Source organism: Saccostrea cucullata, unplaced genomic scaffold, assembly GCF_032062105.1.
Source record: "Saccostrea cucullata isolate Sc308-1 unplaced genomic scaffold, CSIRO_AGI_Scuc_v1 ctg6394, whole genome shotgun sequence".
NCBI lineage: Eukaryota > Metazoa > Mollusca > Bivalvia > Ostreida > Ostreidae > Saccostrea > Saccostrea cuccullata.
The window spans coordinates 17,937-33,726 of NW_026935821.1; the positions used below are offsets into that span (position 1 = coordinate 17,937).

A 15,790-nucleotide genomic window follows, 5' to 3' on the forward strand; every position below is an offset into this window, starting at 1 on the left:
TCTCTTTCTCCTTTTCCTCCCTTTCCTTTCTACCCATTGTCTCTCTCCACTTTTTCTCTCTCTTTCTCTTTCCAATTCGTCTCTCTGCCTCACTTATACCCCACTCTCTCCCCTTACTCTCTCCCACTCCCCCGACTCCCTCACTTTCCCCTACTCCCCCTCACCCACTCTCTCTCTACTCCTCTGTCCCACTCTTTTCCCCCACTCCCTCTTTCTCATCCCTCTCTCCCCTACTTCTTCTGTCCGTTCTCTCTGTCCCTTTCTCCCCACTCCTTTTCTCTCTCCCACTTTCCCCACTCCCGCCACTCCCTTTCTCTCTCCACAACCCCCAGCCTCTCTCCCCCACTCCATCTCTCCCTATTCTCTCCACTCCTTACCCCCCTCTCCACTCCCTCTCTCCCCACTCCCTTTCCCTCCCCATCTCTCTCTCTCACTCTCCCTTCGTTCTATTTCTCATTCTGTCCCTCCCACTCTCCCCACTCCCTCTCTCTCCCTCTTTCCCAACTCCTTCTCTCACTACCGTCTCTCCCCCACCAAACATGGTCCTTACAAAATAATGACTTTTGATCTCCTTGTTTCATCAAAATGTTTATCATAGTTTAAAAATGATGAAATAAGATTTTAAAAATTAAAATATTTTCTTTAAGTTATAATGACATTCAAAGAACCACACATCTTTGCAAGATTGTATGGCAAATAGGTATAGCAACTGGAAAAGTGAATGAGCCAGGTATGTATGCAAAAGTACTTAGTGACTAGTAGGTAATATAAAAATATTTCAGTATTTTTCATAGAACAGAAAGGCAAGGTAATCCAAAACATTTTCTTTTATAAGGTACTTCTTACCAGACGACAGGATTCAAACATGTTTTTAAATATCAAAAGGAACATTCCATTACATTACGTCACCGATGCTCGGCTTACCAAGTTTTGCTCTATTTACGGCTTCACCGTAATTAAACTTCCTCATTTGCAGAAATCAAACGACGCAGTTTACCAGACAATTTTATACTTTACAGATATGACTGATGTTAAAATTTAATGGATCTTCAGTATATTATCTGTTGTAGCTTCAGATTGTAAGTTATAAATTTTGATTTTAAAAGCATCTAGGATGGTTTTGCAACTATTATTTAACTATTTGAACTTTCGGTCAATTGTAGGTCAGATTCTTCTGTAACTTTTTGTATGGTTAATTCCTGTATAAAACAGCACAATTTGCCTTTCTGTATATCCATGTGTAAGGCAGGATGCAATACATTTCAATATTCATGGCATACGTTTCATAATACATTTTATGTCGACAGCAAAGAAGGTAAATATAAATAAATATATCTCACTATGCACATCTTATTAGTCAGGGGTTTAATTATTTTTATTGAGGACAATTTCCTTTAACTTCTTTATACAGTTGGACTACCAACAATATGCATATTTCTGGTATGAAATCATTGATTATTTTTTAATATCAAAAATAACAAATGAATATGAATTTTAAAATAATCATCTTACAAAAAATATAACTGTTATCAAGAAAACAGGATTGAACTATGTATACACGTATATCACAGGGTCTCACATTGAACATCGGGACCCAGGAAAGTATCTTTGCCCTCTCAAAATAATCATATAAAGGAATTTAGTGTTCTCTATATTATAAACATTATTGCTGGCATTGAGTCCCGAGAAAAGACTTAAATTTGAAGTTCTTCTGGTGATGTCAAATAAGATTTAAACATTCATACAAGTGACGTATTATGAGCCATTCTGTATGACAACTTAAACTTCGTTGCCGTGCATGGTCACCAGTTTTGATTTCACTTCATTTATAATTATTTCTACGTAAGTGGTAACCAAAGGTACATTTGGAATACATTTAAAATGCAGAAATATGCTGAGAAGAAATATGTTGGGAAAAGGTCAGTTTTCACTAATAATGTTGCATGATCAAACTCAATCAACAACTTAAGAAAAACAATGAAAATGTTTGACCTTAGGTATATAGGTGTAAGCAATATTATTCTATAAATAACTTTTTGGTTGCCATGGTAACACTTTTATCAATTAAAATAAGTAATTAAGATTGTGTTTATGGTACTGTCTTGAGGAAAAACACGAAAATTCAAGACCGACAAATACGCATCCTTAGGACCTTGCAACATCAACACCATAAAAAAGTTTGGATTACTTTGTGGTGTTGCCAAAGAGACACCGTGCCAGATTGTTAAAAGTGATTTATTTTGCTGCATTTAGAATTCAGTTGACATTAAATGAAGAAACATATAATAATATGACTTACTTTGAATAGTACTGGTACAACTAAAGTTGAATATTATATATTGTTTAAATTTGATGAAAAAACAACACTGTTGATATGGTTACCGATAAGGAAAAATCTTCAATTTTGTTAAACTTTTAATCAATTCAAAAGACCATGTGTGCCAGCCTCTTGCATCCAGTTAGAGGTTGGATTATAGCCAAAATTAAAAGCCTGGTTTGTAATTAAGAAATATCAATCATTAAAGTTTTAGGAATCTACATTTAAGAGTATGTATCCAAGGAAACTACAATTTTTTTCAGATTTTTAAGCATACATGTATATTTTCTGCTTATTTCCATATCTATTAAATGCTCTATATAAAGAATCTGATTTCAATTATTTTAAATGGGAAAATCAGGACCACACTAATATCTTTAACAATTAATCATCAGTAAAAAGAAATAGTGCTTTTTTAAAAGATATAATCAGATTTAAACATACAGAGTGAAAAATTTAAGGGTCTCTTTGGTATATAAACCTTGGTAACCATTTACAACCAAATGAAATATCTTAATCTGTTCTTGGTTAATGTTTCAGGGCTATTTTCTCTATTATTGGTTACATTTTATCCTATTATTTATCAAACATGTTTATCAAGCATTTAAAAAAAGACATCATGCAGACCTTCAATTTAGGAAACAATCATTGCCAATTGTTTGTTTTGCCGCATATGTTAACTATGGGGCTCTAAACATGTTAAAAATTTCATTTTTTTAAACTTTAAGATTTATTGCCATGGTAATTATTACACACAGCAACCAATTTTTGCCTGAAAATAGTTTAAGATATCAAAGACTTTTATCACAGAGAGTTTGAAGAAATTCTGAGACTATGCGTGCCACAGATCCTACATAAAATTTAAAGTCATTAAATTGTCGATTTTAAGATTTAATTCAAAACATCAATTCAAATCAAATACTTAAAGTGAATTATTGTTTTGAGGTTTTATTATGCAAAAATCAAGAAAAATTTTCTAAAAACGATGTGGAACACAGCAAAAAGAACATTAATAAGTTGTGGATCCAATTTGCAATTGGATTGTGGAGTTTATTTTCTTTTATCCCATTCTTTTTTGGTGACAGGCATATCAGTGCCTGCTTTATGCAATATCATATTTTAGGGGGTCAGATTGCATAATATGATATCAAAACTTTCGTATTCTTTCAAGTCTTTTCTAGTCTTGTCTAACCCCCTCATAATATGTTTTTGTTTTGCGTCATTAACTTCAATAAATGACATTTTTTTTCACTTTCGCTATTGTTGTTATTTGATTTTTAATCCATCAAAAAACTAGCTCAGTTGACTTGACTTCGGTCCTTCATTAATAACAGAGGAACATAAATAAGTTATTATTATTACAAAAATAATATCCTTTATGTGACAGAGTTAAAGGAATTGTAATTGTTTTATTTGTTATAATTTATTTCTGATGTGATATGTTTTTATTTGGTAATTGTAAAGTTCTTTGGTGTTTTAAAACTATTTAGATCGGGATCAATTGCCTATTTTTAATCTATGACACAATTGTCTTCATTTACAGCCAATCAGCGTGCTTTCTCTCAATCACGTGATCTTTGTGCTTATTTACCAAAGGAGAAGGCACGCTGATTTGCAAGGGAAAATTTTTGTCGAAAGAATCCTCCATCCATCCCCCTTTCTTCCACCGTCTTATATTATATTTGTTATACATGTACATGTATTAGTGTTCATACTTATTTGCTTGGCGTTTATTTTCTTTTATCCCACCCTTTTTTGATGACAGGCATATCAGTTCCTGCTTTATGCAATATTTAATTTTAGGTGGTCAGATTGCATAAAATGATACTAAAGACTTTTGTATTCTTTCGAGTTTTTTCTAGTCTTGTCTGACCCCCTCATAATATGTTTATATTTTTGTTTTGTGTCATTTACTTAATAAATGACATGGCGTTTATTTTCTTTTATCCCACCCTTTTTTGATGACAGGCATATCAGTTCCTGCTTTATGCAATATTTAATTTTAGGGGATCAGATTGCATAATATGATATCAAAGACTTTTGTATTCTTTCGAGTTTTTTCTAGTCTTGTCTGACCCCCTCATAATATGTTTATATTTTTGTATTGCGTCATTTACTTCAATAAATGACATTTTTTCACTTTCACTACTGTTGTTATTTGATTTTTAATCCAGCAAAAAACTAGCTCAGTTGACTTGGCTTCGGTCCTTCATTAATAACAGAGGAACATAAAGTACATTAATAAGTTGTCGAGAAGTATCTTAAAAAAAGATTTTTTTTATTAACCTTTTTTCAATCATACATAAAATTCCTATTAAAGTATACCCCTACTAGAGAGAAAAAATTCTACCATTTGATTAAAATTACAGAATGTGGGATCAATAATCCATTTATTTACTGCAAGGCTCGAATTTTCTTATAAATGGCAAATAAGATTTACGAAATTAAAAAGTAAAATAAATATTTCATATAGTTAAAAAAAAATGAATGAAGTAAATACATGTAATTGTTAAAATTATTAAAATAATGAATAAAAAAAGTTAAATTGCTAAAATTGCAAAGTGCTAAAAAATATTCCCGTAATATTTTTATATGTACATGTTAGACTTGCATTAGAAATTTTTATCATTACTATTTTTACCAATTATATATGTTTTTTTTGCAGCTATCCCAACATCAATTCCTGATTTATACGCCAACTACGGTTTGTCTCTGAGTAGTAGTAATTATTACATAAAACATGTTTATGAAGGAGATATAATGATATTCAGATGTTATTTGTCAACAATGGGGGATCCTCCGATTACATGGACATGGTATTGTGGAAAAGAGGTGATGAAAAACGTTACATTTTCAAGCAGCCGTTTGTATACATACATGAATTTCACTGCAACATGGAAGCACGACAGAAAACTTTGCTATTGCAGAGCAAAATCATCTTCTTCTATTTTATTCTACGACGAAACCTCTCGATATAGCTACCAGATGCGTGTTTATCGTAAGGATAGAATTATTTAGACATCATTATAGCTGAACACTACTCGTAAAAATGTATAGTCCGCCATATTTCCCGTTCATCGACGCTGTCTTCTATAACCCCTATATAAAAGTAGATATCTTAACAGTTAAATGTAATTCACTGTAGAGGTCCGACGAGTGTAGACGTACATCTCACACTGCCCTGCTACAAGGTCAAGATGAAATTATCAAATTATATGCAGTTTTTCCAAATCCGGAGAACATTATCATGAAAAATACAAGTCATTACAAAATTTACAAACAGAACATGCACATAAAAACAAGGAAAAACGCAAAAAGCCGAAGACCACGAAAGGAATGCTACATGTCGGCCAAGAGTTTCATGAACTTAGTGTGCAATATATACGAGGGCTGTTCAATAAATAATGTCATCAGTGCTCGGAAAGAAACAAAAAAAAAAAACGTTTTTCAATGATTCAATGAAAAGTGGTCACATAAAGTGTTATCAGTTCATTAAAGTTTCAATAATGAAAGCATATCAAGCTTAAATGTCATGTGATTTCTATGTTGTACATGTATGTCATCGACCTGATGACATTATTTTATTGAACAGCCCTCGTTTTTATATGCCCGTCTAACGGTGCCTATTTATGTTCTTATTCAAACAATTCGAACAGCCTCGGTTGACAATGGTTTTCGAGAGTGAAAATTTTCAATGTTACACTCAACTACATGCAATATTTATTATATTATACTGAATGTTTTATACAAATACATAGGCCTATAGCAGTGAACCGTGCGCGCATAAAGTCTGCACAGTCGCTATTTTTTGGAATATCACCCTTCGTCACGCATTATTGACTGTTGCTACACTGGAAGGCGTGGTTTCATTATTCAGCGGTAATAGTGTTTTTAACAAATGTTTCTCGACCAATCAGATTCAGCTAATTTACATAAAAGTATAATATCATAAAACATTTGTCAGCCTAATCGAAAATCATAACAACACTGATTATGGGTAAATGCTTCAAGACTTGCTCATTTATTAACATATAAATTACATAGAACACGCGAATATCTGCCTTGCTATTCTGAATTACGTAGTTCTACAGCATAAGATCAATAATTATACATATACAATTCTTATCAAAAATAAACATACCAATACCTGCTTAAATATAAATGATGTGTAAAAATAGGAGTCTGGGTGGGCGGGCGTAAAGCGTGTGAAAAACCCAAAATCTTGAGCTCGAATGACTATCCAAATCACAAAGCATGAAAGTCATGCTCTACATAACCTGTTTAAGAAGTATTACTACGCGTTACCTCTTACACTCTATAAACAGATGAATAGCAACCACGTGTCCGATATAAACATGTTATATTTATCAACCTGCAATAAATGTTTTCATGAGAAGTGTTCAGCTGTATGTTACCTTATTTTTTTCCTGTTTATAGCATTTTTTGATATTGTTGCACACCTCACTGTATTTAACCGGTATCATACACGTTTCAATAAACATCTCTGTTGAGATATACCTTTACTCAGATGGCTAAAAATTCCACTGATAAGAACGAAAATCCTCATATTGCACATTGTACACCTATAATTCTGGTGATAAATTTCAATTTCAAATTACTTGGTCATTGACCTACTTTTCATGCTAGTGGCTCCAGAGTATTTTGTGGGAAATACCTCAATTTTTCACACTATGACTAATTTTTTCTTCGCTTTCAAAATATTACAAGCAACAAAACTCTTTAAATAATGAAATATTATAGCAATAGAACAGCGTTGCTTCATATAAAGAACCGATTAGAGTTTTGACCATAAAGTTGATTACTATTCCAGTCCGAATTTCCTCTGTCATAATTATATTTTTTCCCTATTTCTAATCGAATACTAGTATTACAAAATCTGACTGATGAGAAGTCTAAATTATTTAAAGCCTCAGGTTAGTTTTGTTGCCCTAATTTTCATAGTATTATTATTACTATGTTGTCTGGAATGGTTTTTGTTTATATTTTTGAATTTCTTTATTTCATAGCATTCAATAATTTGAAATAATGTATTAGCTTAAACACACATATTATTTGCAAAATGATTTTTTATAATACATGTAATCTTTACATTGTGATTAATATTGCAAGAATAAAAGATTTTGACAAAAATGAAAAATTAAAAATTTAGTCTGAATTTCCTCTGCATTACCATATATTGATTTCTCTTCCCGTATGTTTTCTTCAAATAATAAAATATCAAATTTTTATCAATTGATAATGAGTGAAAATTTAGTTAATTTATCCATTTAGAGCAATTTTTGATTTAACATATTATACTTCATAATTTCTTTTTTGTTTTCTGAAACGTGAGTAAATGTCATCCTTAAACACTAAAATTTGATGATAAAATATTTTTGTAAGATTCACCTCAGTCACGTCCCGGGATTTATCCAAATTCTCCTACAACTGTACAGATCGGTGAGAACATAAGCATCAAGTGTAATCTTACAACTCTGGGATATCCTCAAATTATATGGAAATGGCTCTGTTACAACATGGCACCACAGAATGGAGTAGACGTAGGAACTGAGTCTTACTTAACATTCATGGCGTCTCCAGGGCATGACGGAATGGTTTGCAGATGTAGAGGAATATCTTCCTCCTCTTCTCACTATTCATATGACGAGGTGTCGGAACCTTTGAAGATCACCGTTTTATGTAAGTTTTTTTTTAGTTTGTTAAATAGTTTATTATCTAGCCTTTTAACACCATTAACACAAGGCTGGTAATTTTCTGTCTAAGTACTGTCTATATAAGGAGATTAGCACAACATACATTTTATGAAGCAGAGAAATGAATCTTGCCATGTTTATTTCGTCTCTACAGCATTTTTCAAACAAAACTGAATCCTTGTGTTTCAAAATACTAGTATTAAATTTTGTATTTTTTAGCCACAACCGAAGAAGAACCTCTATTCATAACAGCTGCAGCTTTTGGAACAGTAACCGGGTTACTGGTAGTTATTATAATAGCGTTAATCAGCATCCTAGTATTACAGTTTATCAGAGGCAAGAAAGAAAGTATCTGCTCCTATGAAAATTTTGGTAAGTTTTCAAAGAAAAAGAAATCAAAATTTAGTAAAAATTCATATTTCTCTAAATTGATAAAATAGAAATGGTTTGCTTCGTATCTTTTTTTAGATATATACTAATTTTTTAACTTCATTTACATGTATATTTAACAAAAAAAATATTGTACAGTGCTGTAAATGAAGAAATGTTTTGATGTTATATGATGATCATGAACCACTTTTCTGCAAAACAAAGTAAAAACTGAGGCATTGAAATTTATTCAACAATGAATTTCAGGAAAGACATTAGAGGGAAAACCAAGGTTTGTATACTTCAATCATCGTGTCTTCTTGTATTTAAAATTCTCAAACAACTATTCTAATACTGTTTTTATTATTTTGAAGACTTGATTATTGCATGATTCTTTTTTTATTTTAGTGAAAACAGCGGTCAACAAAATCCTACATATATCAAAGAAGAATCGTACGAAGTACTGCAAGTTAACAGAGAGAGGTACAATGTAATAGGTGGCAGAGGATAGGTTTTTTTTGCAATGAAAACGTTTGACTGACGGTTTACTTAATATTGAGCTGCTTTGAAAATGTGCAATGAAAAATTTCAAATTCCCTCTACATATAATAATAGTTTGATGTAGTCCCTTGAGGAATTTGAAGCTTTTAGGAATAAAACATGTACAACTTACACAAGGAGCCCTAAAGATGGCGCAGGGACAATCTCAAAATTTCATGTCAATCAAGCCTATTTTCACTATTTCTCCACAGCCGCAACTGCTTCCGGGCCCGTGCTTATGACCTAGGCTTCCACACAAATTGCAGAATAACATTTGTACATACCACTGAACAGCAAGAGATAATGGCGCAACCACCTCGTTTTCAAGCTACAATTCATCCTCTGAACCCACCCCTCTTTTCTTATGAAATACCGGAAGAGTGACTTTTCGTATTTCTAGTCCATATCCCATATACAGTAGCAGTGACACTAAAGTGTCATATTTCAATAAAATATACAAGACCACCAATTCCCTTCAAATGCACCCATAAAATATTTCAGCTATAAAATTACCTATAATATGAATTCAAACCTCAGGTTTCTCTATTTTTTCTATTTTTTGACCGGTACTTAATTCGAAACTATCCTCTGCCACCAATATTCTACACGACTTTGGGTTCATCTTCGCTAGCCAAGGGTTTCTTATACGCTACTCTCCTCTACTATGAGGAGAGTAGCTTATCAGAAACCCTTGGCTAGCGAAGATGCTTCGGGTTATTGAATTACACAACTAAATAAATACAGATATAATGATATTTATTAAGCTTTCTTGATCCGGATGAAATTATGATTTCTTAATTTGATATTATGAATTAAAGGCACAAGGATGACTTATTATAAAATCAAGATCCAAAAGAAGTTTTTTTTTAAAAATATTCTTTAACATAACAATTTTCATTTCAATATATAACGTAGAACTTGTTATATTCCTTGCGATGAATTAAAATTTGTAACGTATTGAAAATTGTTATTTTTTAATTATTGAAAGAAACTTTATACATTATTTTTCAGATTCTAGACAAATATCAGGTAAGAATTTTTACTTAACTGAAATTGGTTTGCTTTGGTTTTATAGTTCTCCAAAAATTGTTTTTCTCTTCAGACCCTTGGATTTCAGAAGATTATGGTACTTCAGTTGTGTGACATTTTCTTGACACTTCTTTTCATGAAGTTAATTTGACAGATGTTTGCATATTTTTACCCAGTGGATAATGTTGAAAATCAAGTATCGTGTACATATTACAAACATGAAAAAACATCACTCATTTATACTATTTGTTAAGAAACATCGCAAGAGTATGCTGATAAAGCAATTTTTGTAAATAATATTGATGGTGATATTTGTTGTTCTTAAAATATTTGCTGCTAATTCATATATAAAATTGATCTATTAATGATATATATCAAAACATATATGTTGTTAATAAACTATGCTATGAATTTCACAAAACTGTTTGAAAAAGTTTTCATTTAAATTAGTACTTAGTATAAAGTAAAGAAATCTCTACAACTTGACAAGAAATAAAAATAATTACATATCATTGGCGTTTAGGTGTATACATATTGAAAGCTAGTTGCGATGGATGACCAAAGTTTCCCCAAGAAAACATTGAAAGTAAAAAAAAATACTTAACAATGTAAATCATTCGGTAGTCCGTTGTGTGTTAACATTTGAACATTTGTGAGTTTTTCTCTGAAATGGCTAAGTAGGTTTCAACCAATTTTTGGCATATAGCATCTTTCAGTGAAAGGGGACAAAAATTGTGAGTTCGATGTCCAATGCCCCCTTGTACCTGTGAAGAGGGATTAAAACCCTAAAATTAAATAAAATCTTCTTTACTCCTGGATCTATAATGTGCCACCTCAAAACAGAAAAAAATAGTTACAAAAATAGTATTTTGACTATAATGATTTTAAAGTTGCTATTATTTATTTTCTCCAAACATAAAGAAAGATTTTTTCATTCACATAATGGGACTGAATACATGTGTATAATTAAGTAATACAAAGGCTTTAACTATCGAGAAAAAAAAAACTTGAGCAAAATTCCAAGTTAATCTCAGCATCAATATTTTTTTAATTGCCTCTGGAAAATTTTACTGTATTTACACGTGGTAATTTTTAAACATCATCAGGAAAGTTGATCATATTGGTTATTTATAAATCTCAGATAAATTTTCATGAACTGCGAATCAAAACAAACTTTAAGCATTTTCTAATTCAAAATTGATCATAAAACATGTTTTAGGATTTAAAAACAATTTTCAGTGCCCAGACATTTGAAGTAAATTGCGTGGTCTTTATACATTAATAGTACTTAAAGTTTCTTCTATTTACCACAATTTATGTAAAGTGTGTCCTGTTATAACAAAAGATTATAAATCAATTTTTAATTCATTTCATAATACATTGGCCAGATTAATGCATAAAAGATATCAATTTATGCTTTATTTTAAAACTTGAGGCAAAAATGAATTAAACAGTTATCCTACCTGGCTGAGAAGCAGAAAAACTTAAAGAACGTGATAAGAAGACTGCAGAGTAGTTTTTATCGCGTTTGAATCACTACGTCTAACTCTGAAGTAGATATTAAAATATCATTGAATATCATTTCTTGCTTGAATGTCCTGTTTATGAACCTTTAAGAAAAAAGTATATCAAACCATATTTCTAGTATTTTCAGATCTCCAAATATGTACAAGCTTACTCAGTTACTTAGCTCTCGTGATTTCATGGTTTTGATTGGTTTAGGAAAATTTATTCTCCATGCAATGTAATTAAGAAATAGGGAAAAATTTAATTTATATGTATACATGTATTATATACTAATTACAAAAGTTATTTTTCATGTAATAATGGAGAAATTGAAATATATTGTGTATTTGTTGGTGGTCAGACAGATGGACACGAGCCCCCCCCCCCCCCCCCCCCCGATAGACTCTCGCCACCCGTTCTTTATATCTGTTTTTGATTACATACTAAGGAGCCATATGGCTTAAAGTTATTCAAAAAAGAATTATACTAAAATGATGCTCGAGTTTGTTTTTTATTGACAATTACTTTATTTTCGGAGATCAGGGGCCTATTTTACAAAAGGACTTACGACTAAGACCTAAATCTTAAATTGTTTATGAATTTTTTCAAATATAGTGATTGTGTTTAATATTGCCAACATTAAAATATCTTACTGCATTTCTTTCAAAAAGATTAAAAACATTTGAACTTTTTGAATATAATGTGAATTAGAAACTTACAAACAGTATTAAATTTTTGTCTTAGTCGTAAGTTCTTGTGTAAAACAAACACCAGAGCGCTCGCCAAAATTTCTTTTACCTCCAATAGTTTTGGCAAGCGCTTGCGAACGTTCGCTCTGCTGAACAGGCCTACGGTCTCTAGAAATGCTGAAGGTGTTCGTCTGTTACGCTTTGGAGTACCTACCTATTATACCAGTGAATGAATGAATGAATGGGTGTACTTTACCCTTAAAATATCATTCTATGAGAAATATTGTTTATTTTTTTAAAGAAAACATTGTGTAATGTGTTATTTGTCCTCAATAACTGTTGCAATTGTTTTCAAAAGGGGGCCACAGTACTAGTATTTGAAATGAAGTACTGATATTTTTCATTGACAAACAAGAACTTTTATTTTCAATTTTATTTCTGTCATACATTTACCATAACAGAAATTACTCTCATTTTCGAGGACGAATCATCATCCTAGCTGACTTTAGGGCTGTTTGTTCTTTCAAAGGTCTTCACACTATGGCGTCAAATGTTTAGGCAGCAGATTTCAGGAACGGTCCGTTGAGATCCGAAGTATAACATCCTGTGTACCACCAATCCCCTTGATGACGTGTTGCACATCCATGTCTGTCTTGTCTATCCTTTGTTGCAAACGCAATTCCATTGTGTCCATTGAAACCATCCCCTTAAATTTAAATTTGTCATTTTTGTCAATTACTGTAAGAATAGTGTATATTGAGAAACACGTCACCAACATAATTGTTCATAAGGAAAATAATTCTTTAGAAACAAAGCATAACCAAAATGATTTTAAACTTCCATATTTATATTGGATTCCGAAACTTCATAAGAATCCTTTCAAACAAAGATACATTGCGGGTTCCAGTAAATGTTAAACCAAGCCTCTTTCTTTAATCCTCACCAGCATATTAAGGAGAAACTTCAAGAGTATTGTGCAACAATATTTTCAAGAGGCGGTGTGAATCAGATGTGGATACTCAAAAATTCCAAAGAACTTTTGGACAATTTCAAATCAAAAGAATTTATCGAAATGTTTGCTCTGCTCCTGTTTTGTATTGTTTTTAATAGACTTTTGTCTTGAATACTGTTCGTTATCTCCATATGTTTCGTTTATAAAGATCATATTAAAACTTTTTGAAACGTGGTGATTAATTTTTACCTGCGTTACCCTTGTATCCACTGACAGTTAACTTGTACTTATTATGCTCATCAGTGATTGCAAATTTGGAATATCTAGCATATGCCTTGGCGCCTGAAAACTATTCCACATCAACCCACAATTCCTGTGTTGTGCGTGACGTCAAAATATGTATTGCATCATGTCCTATGCGGTAATAAAGGAGTTTATTCTAAGTCTTTTCTATAATGAATATTAACACATATCAATAATGAAAAGAACACATTGAATGACGTAACTTTTTTCTCTAAATTAAGAACTTTTTTTTTTCTTAAGGTTTTATTTCGTGTCAATGCGAACCTGAAACAGGCTTAAGTCTCTATCTTAACATTTTTTACTAGGTTCTTTTAATCGTCCCCATGCAGCTTTCACTGAAAGTGTGGGAAATTAATTTGGGTCTGTCCGTTCTGTCTGTCTGTAACGCTTTCGTTTGCGCACGATATCTCAAGAACCCATTGAGCTTTCGCAATGAAATTTTGCATAGCAATTCCCTATGCCCTAAAGTAGAACCCTATTGATTTTAAGGTCAAAGACCAATGTCATAAATCAATAAATTCTGTCTGTTATAACACTTTCGTTTCATTCCCTCGTAAAGCGCATATTCTATAAATCAAGACAGCATGTGACATATGCAAATTACGACACTTCTGTTTCGCATTAGAAATAACCCAAAAACAAATACACACACAAATACCCTCACAAACACACCCACATTCTCAGCACAAAACCCATTGCGTTAATATATTCCCTCCAAACCCGTTTCGAATAAATAGCAAAGTTCCGCTCCATAATTGTTATGACATTATATATATTTTTATTGTTTCTTTGGGAATTAACTATGATTGGCAAAAATGTTATAAGTACAATCTACAAATGCCTAGAATGATATGAAAATACGATTGAATATTTGAATCTTCTTTAAACTTACCTAACCAGTAATCTGTCTTTGCACTTCCGAATCCTTTCTTGTATTCCGCCGAAGTTCGATAAAAATCAGTGATGCCATATTTTCGTCGTTGAATCAACTGAATTATACAAGTATTAATTTATATTATTTCATAAAAATGACTGAGCATTTTTTTTTTACATGTTTATTAATTTATGTTATATCATATATTTATAAGTTAATAGTTTACAAATAAATAGCAATGTGTTTAACCCCACTCTTTCCCACAGAAGAAAATGTATTTAACAGTCCAGCCACCTCCATCTTTTGTCATATCACAATATACATCCTTCGTTGTGCTGCTGTTAGGCTATATAGTGCATGCTGCGTCTTTTCCTTTGAATTCTGGATTTTCTTTAAAATAGTAGCACAGTCATAGTTTTCAAAAACCTACTTAAAAAACATTAAAATATATACGCGCCAAAAATCCTCGATTTGCAATGTATGTATTTCATCAGTATCTACATAAATACATTAAAAAGGGTGTTCATTATATTTTTGAAATCCATAATGTTTGTGTTAAAATCTTCAAAACCGTGCCGTATATGAAATGGAATAAATAAATAATACTGTCTTACTGGCATTAACGATTCCTTCCACACCAGCTGCGTCTGCGCTGACTTTGTCACTCGACAAGACGTTTTTTCGTGGTTCCACTTCCAAGGGAGTTTGTTCAAAGATTCTTTCATGTGATCTAGTAACACAAAGTCTAAGACATCTAAGACATCTATATTCAGTCAATTTTAAGTATGCCAATACTTCATCATCATACTGTGGAAACGAGCAAAGAGAATCATTAATTCTGCAACCTTTTACGATTATCTTGAAATAAATAATTCCATCTGACGCCGACTTTATATTGGTTTTACATGTAATTCACTTTAGCATAATCATACTTTGAGATAAAGTTTCCTATGAATAAAAAATCTGAATATGTTATCTTACTTTAATATAATTGTATATCCTCTAATTGCTCTTTTTAAAAGTAAACAACATTTTTAAAAATATTCTATTTATTTGCCTGCTTTTAAAATCTACAACAAGATGCCAAACCAAGACTAACCTTTTACAGCAAAATGTTCCGGTCGGCCTTCAGTATTTGATAACAGCAAACATGACAAATACGCAAAGAGATGAATAACTTCCATTATCTTTATCGAAAGACATAGAGGGAGAATTCTGATACAATTATAATTTGCCTTATTTATATATTTTTTTTCAAAAATGTAAATCCATTAATATATCCAAATGAAACTAAATATTTATCCACGAGTTTAAGCTTTAAACAATATCAAATTTTTCTTTCATGACAGCAACATATGACACTCGATCATAGATCAGACACAACATTTGTATATGTTGTCTTTTCTACAGAAAATCAAAAGATATAAATCAATACAAGTATAACACTCTTTTGTAAACAAAGAAACAAGAAAGCACGAACGTGCAAAAAGCTCACTT

General features: G+C 31.6%; 1 protein-coding gene and 1 long non-coding RNA gene across 3 annotated transcripts; one reads left to right on the forward strand and one right to left on the reverse strand.

Annotated features, from left to right (window-relative positions):
- Positions 1-977: 977 nt before the first annotated feature.
- On the forward strand, positions 978-13,268 carry LOC134243846 (uncharacterized). Of its 2 annotated transcripts, none has more exons than XM_062726076.1 (8): positions 978-1,079; positions 4,983-5,315; positions 7,721-8,017; positions 8,251-8,403; positions 8,668-8,692; positions 8,818-8,883; positions 9,952-9,969; positions 12,646-13,268. In XM_062726076.1, exons 2-7 carry the CDS (start codon positions 5,078-5,080, stop codon positions 9,956-9,958), a joined length of 786 nt encoding a protein of 261 aa, XP_062582060.1. In that variant the 5' UTR covers positions 978-1,079; positions 4,983-5,077; the 3' UTR covers positions 9,959-9,969; positions 12,646-13,268. The 2 variants fall into 2 exon arrangements, with proteins under 2 accessions (XP_062582060.1, XP_062582059.1); XM_062726075.1 differs by lacking the exon at positions 12,646-13,268 and adding an exon at positions 10,043-11,086.
- On the reverse strand, positions 12,748-14,706 carry LOC134243847 (uncharacterized). Its single transcript, XR_009987125.1, has 4 exons — positions 14,543-14,706; positions 14,312-14,408; positions 13,366-13,530; positions 12,748-12,870 (listed from the first exon to the last, which is right to left on the reverse strand). It is a non-coding gene; the product is annotated as an uncharacterized LOC134243847 (long non-coding RNA).
- Positions 14,707-15,790: the final 1,084 nt, after the last annotated feature.

What these genes read in the sequence shown, in the direction of transcription:
- LOC134243846 (XM_062726076.1), top strand. Translation starts at nt 5,078, where the DNA reads ATGATATTCAGATGTTATTTGTCAACAATGGGGGATCCTCCGATTACA. An exon ending in CTACCAGATGCGTGTTTATC is followed by an intron (nt 5,316 to 7,720) that starts GTAAGGATAGAA and finishes TATTTTTGTAAG; the next exon opens with ATTCACCTCAGTCACGTCCC. An exon ending in ACATTAGAGGGAAAACCAAG is followed by an intron (nt 8,693 to 8,817) that starts GTTTGTATACTT and finishes TAGTGAAAACAG; the next exon opens with CGGTCAACAAAATCCTACAT.